Raw genomic sequence first — 3,234 nt, 5'->3', positions numbered from 1 at the left:
CGAAAGCCTTTAGAGCGCCATCTTCTCATCTCTCGTTCGTCTTTGGTGTCTTATTCATCATGTTTTGTTGGCAAAGGGAAAACCCGAATTCTACTTCATACGTCTTCGAAAATTAAATTGAAGCTTCGATTACAACAAAAATAAAATGTAATCGAGGCTTCAATTTAATTTTTGTTATCTATTCCATCCTCCGGAGAACTGTTTGCACAAAGTGAGTATCGCTCTTCGATTTTATAACGATAATGCTACACTTCTTTTGTGTGTCCTATCTTGTGATAAAAACGCGCCAGCTTCATAAATCGATTGGAAATTAGATTCAGTTGACGCAAAGAATAAATCCATGAATTGGCGATCACTGGATTCGAACTCGCGTCGTATGTAAAGGCTCGTATATTTATACTCGTATGGGTAGGACTGATGCAAATTAAAACCTAATCTTGCCAATCACTTTTTAAAACACTCTCCCATTATTACTCTCTCTCGGTCCATGTTCATTATGAATTAGTTGCGTATTCCTTGCAAATGGTGTTATTATTTGTTTTTCCTTCTGAAGGGTTAAGGGCTACGTGCACATATTTGCAGGTCTGATAACCAAGCGTTATTATGGGCGTGATTTAACATTGTCGTAATGAAAAATATTTTGCGTCATTTTGAGAATATTTCCACCACAACAATGAACTCAAAACAAGTTGGGTTATCAGACCTGTAAATAATAACACGTCTGTTAAGGGGATTTTTTTTTGGTTGATTTTCTATTGTACATTTGAACACTGATATCTGTCAATGAAGTGCAAAGCAGAGCATTGATCAAAACATATATCTTAATAATAATAATTATAGCTAGATAGTTTCGACTGGACTAATAATATTTGAGAACTACCGTGTCGAACGGATATTGATTATGTTTATAAATAGCGTTGTTCGTTTAGTTTGTTAGAGCTTAATCTGTTATGCACTCAGAGCCGTCCAAGTGAAGGGATGTTTGGCGCACTATAAATCTATACCATTATAATTATTATTTTATTTGTCGGTATCAAACGAGATGAAGAAAACTGAATTTAAATTCAAAACGATAGAATTAAGAAATTGGGGGATTTTAAAGTTTAACCAGGTAAGTGCCGTGCTCTGAAAATAGTATATAAAAATTTGGCCAGAAAACTCAGCCCTAGAGGTCCCAGGTTTGAGAGTTTTGCCAAGTTTAAGGTCATTTAAATCGATCGATATTTGAAGAACAAGTTTTCATGGCTAAATTTTTGAATACGAGTTTTCCACGTAACTGGTCAGAGCCATTTTTCCTCAAGTACGTAATTTATTTAAAGAAAGTCTATGAATTAATCTTTAGATTCAATATTAGGCATCAGGTTCATCCAGACATGGCACAGTTTTGAGACATCGGCCACATATGTATTCTAATTTATTTCAGTGGGCATCAGAAGGACAGAGAAAAATATGCAAAAGAAAGTTGACGTCGGAAAAGTATCATTCACTCCCAATTCCGCAGTCATTCTACAGCCGTCCTTGCCATATGAATTCTTGCCCGAAAGGGAACCGTTGCAAGAGGCATACACAGATAACGTGAATGCTAGGACGATGGCAGATTATTCTTACAGTCACATCGATTACTTGTATCAAGGTGATTTGACATTTTTTCAACTATTTTGTACAGTGATTGGAATAATGGGCTCTTGTTCTGATAAAATAAATAAATAAATTTCCTTTATTCATTCCTGAGGGGACATTTTTCTTTAGGATCTATTCCAAAGGAAGACTGGAATAACCCAGGCATCAGCCGCAGTGCAGCGCCGCAAAGTGAACTAAGGCTCGGACTAGGTGACTTGCTTAAGGTCACACAACGCGGTGGGTAGTCGAACTCGGTACCTTTCGGGTTCGAAACAAAGACCATACCGCTGAGCCATACTGAACCACGGGTCTTAATTTTTGTTTGTACTTTCTCCCTTTTTAGATACTGAACTGTTCAAACGTGTGCAACAATATATGTCGGCAATATTTTGGCAGTTTTTAGTGTTCTGTCATACACTGACTTATTTTTTATTTTGTTTAAAAAAAAAACTTTTATTGAGAGATAAAGATGATTCTAAACTTTTTTTTAAATTCTAAGGCATGAGATTTCAAAAGTTCAAGACTTCGATTTGATGTCTCAGATTTAAACTTTTGACGTATTGGGGGGGAGGGGGGGGGAGGGGGGTCTTAATCGATCGATGTATGAAGTAAATGGTTCCTGGTCAATTTTTTAAATGTGGTTTATCAATAAATAGCACTGTTATGCATGTGTCGTGTCCAAAAATTATGTGATGCTGAAGAGAACTGTTGTTCACTTTATGGCATCGTAATGTTGTGACAATGGTCATTCGGACCAGTTAGTCCCTGGTTTTGAGTCCCAATTTAAGCGCAAAGTTGAGTTTTTGGAAAAGGCTCTTTACTCATATAATGAAACAGTTCTGTGGTAAAGAATGAGCACTGGACTGGTATCCGAATGGTCTTTGGCGAAAAAAATGGTAAAAGTGCTTTACAGGCGCCATGTCTCGTTCTTCACGTTAAATATTTCTGTTGGCTGGGGACCCCTTGTAAAGCGCTTTAAGAACATTTAGGGGATTTTGCACGATTTAAAAGCACAAGGTCACTTTTATAAACGTCAGATATATGTTAATTCAAAGAGGTTTACCTCGAAGAGACGCTCTCTTTTAAAATTAACGAATTCTACTTATACGTCAGGTTTCTGTCACAAAATTATTTTGAAGGAGGACATTTTTACGACATAGAATTAACAAAGCCATTCGACTTGAAAAAAGTCCTATAATTATTATTAAATTGAATTCTTTTTACCTCGATGATGATATATATTTCAACTCAAATTTTTAACTTTGTTAAGATCAAAATTGATATTTAAGTAACATCGTCTAATGAAGATTGATCTTTTTTCAGGCAATGACGAGGGACCTCCCTTCGGAAAGACATCGCAAAATGATACAACAAAGAAGAAGGAGACGTTGCTGAGCCACGGAAAGAAAGAAAAGAAACTTTCATCTAGAAAAGGGCAAGGAGAGCATTTCTACGATCAAGCAGCCGTTTACGACAGACCCTCAGATCAGGCTATTGATGAGGATTATGAAGGTTACAGCAGACCTGGAGCTTGATAAAATTGAATGATACCAATTAAGCCATGTAGAGAAATTTATTGAAATTTATTGAAATAACACGAATAGAAATTAGAAA

At 36.2% G+C, this 3,234-nt stretch overlaps 1 protein-coding gene across 1 annotated transcript; it reads left to right on the top strand.

Moving 5' to 3' along the window:
* Positions 1 to 1,427: 1,427 nt before the first annotated feature.
* Positions 1,428 to 3,234, top strand: LOC144961059 (uncharacterized). Its single transcript, XM_078894389.1, has 2 exons — positions 1,428 to 1,633; positions 2,944 to 3,234. The coding sequence occupies exons 1-2, from the start codon at positions 1,450 to 1,452 to the stop codon at positions 3,153 to 3,155; spliced, it is 396 nt and encodes a 131-aa protein (XP_078750515.1). The 5' UTR covers positions 1,428 to 1,449; the 3' UTR covers positions 3,156 to 3,234.

Source organism: Berghia stephanieae, unplaced genomic scaffold, assembly GCF_034508935.2.
Source record: "Berghia stephanieae isolate SIO BIC M18660-M18661 unplaced genomic scaffold, UCSD_Bste_1.3 scaffold1309, whole genome shotgun sequence".
NCBI lineage: Eukaryota > Metazoa > Mollusca > Gastropoda > Nudibranchia > Aeolidiidae > Berghia > Berghia stephanieae.
The sequence above is the reverse complement of the archived record's forward strand: the minus strand, read 5'-3'. Positions and strand labels throughout refer to the sequence as shown.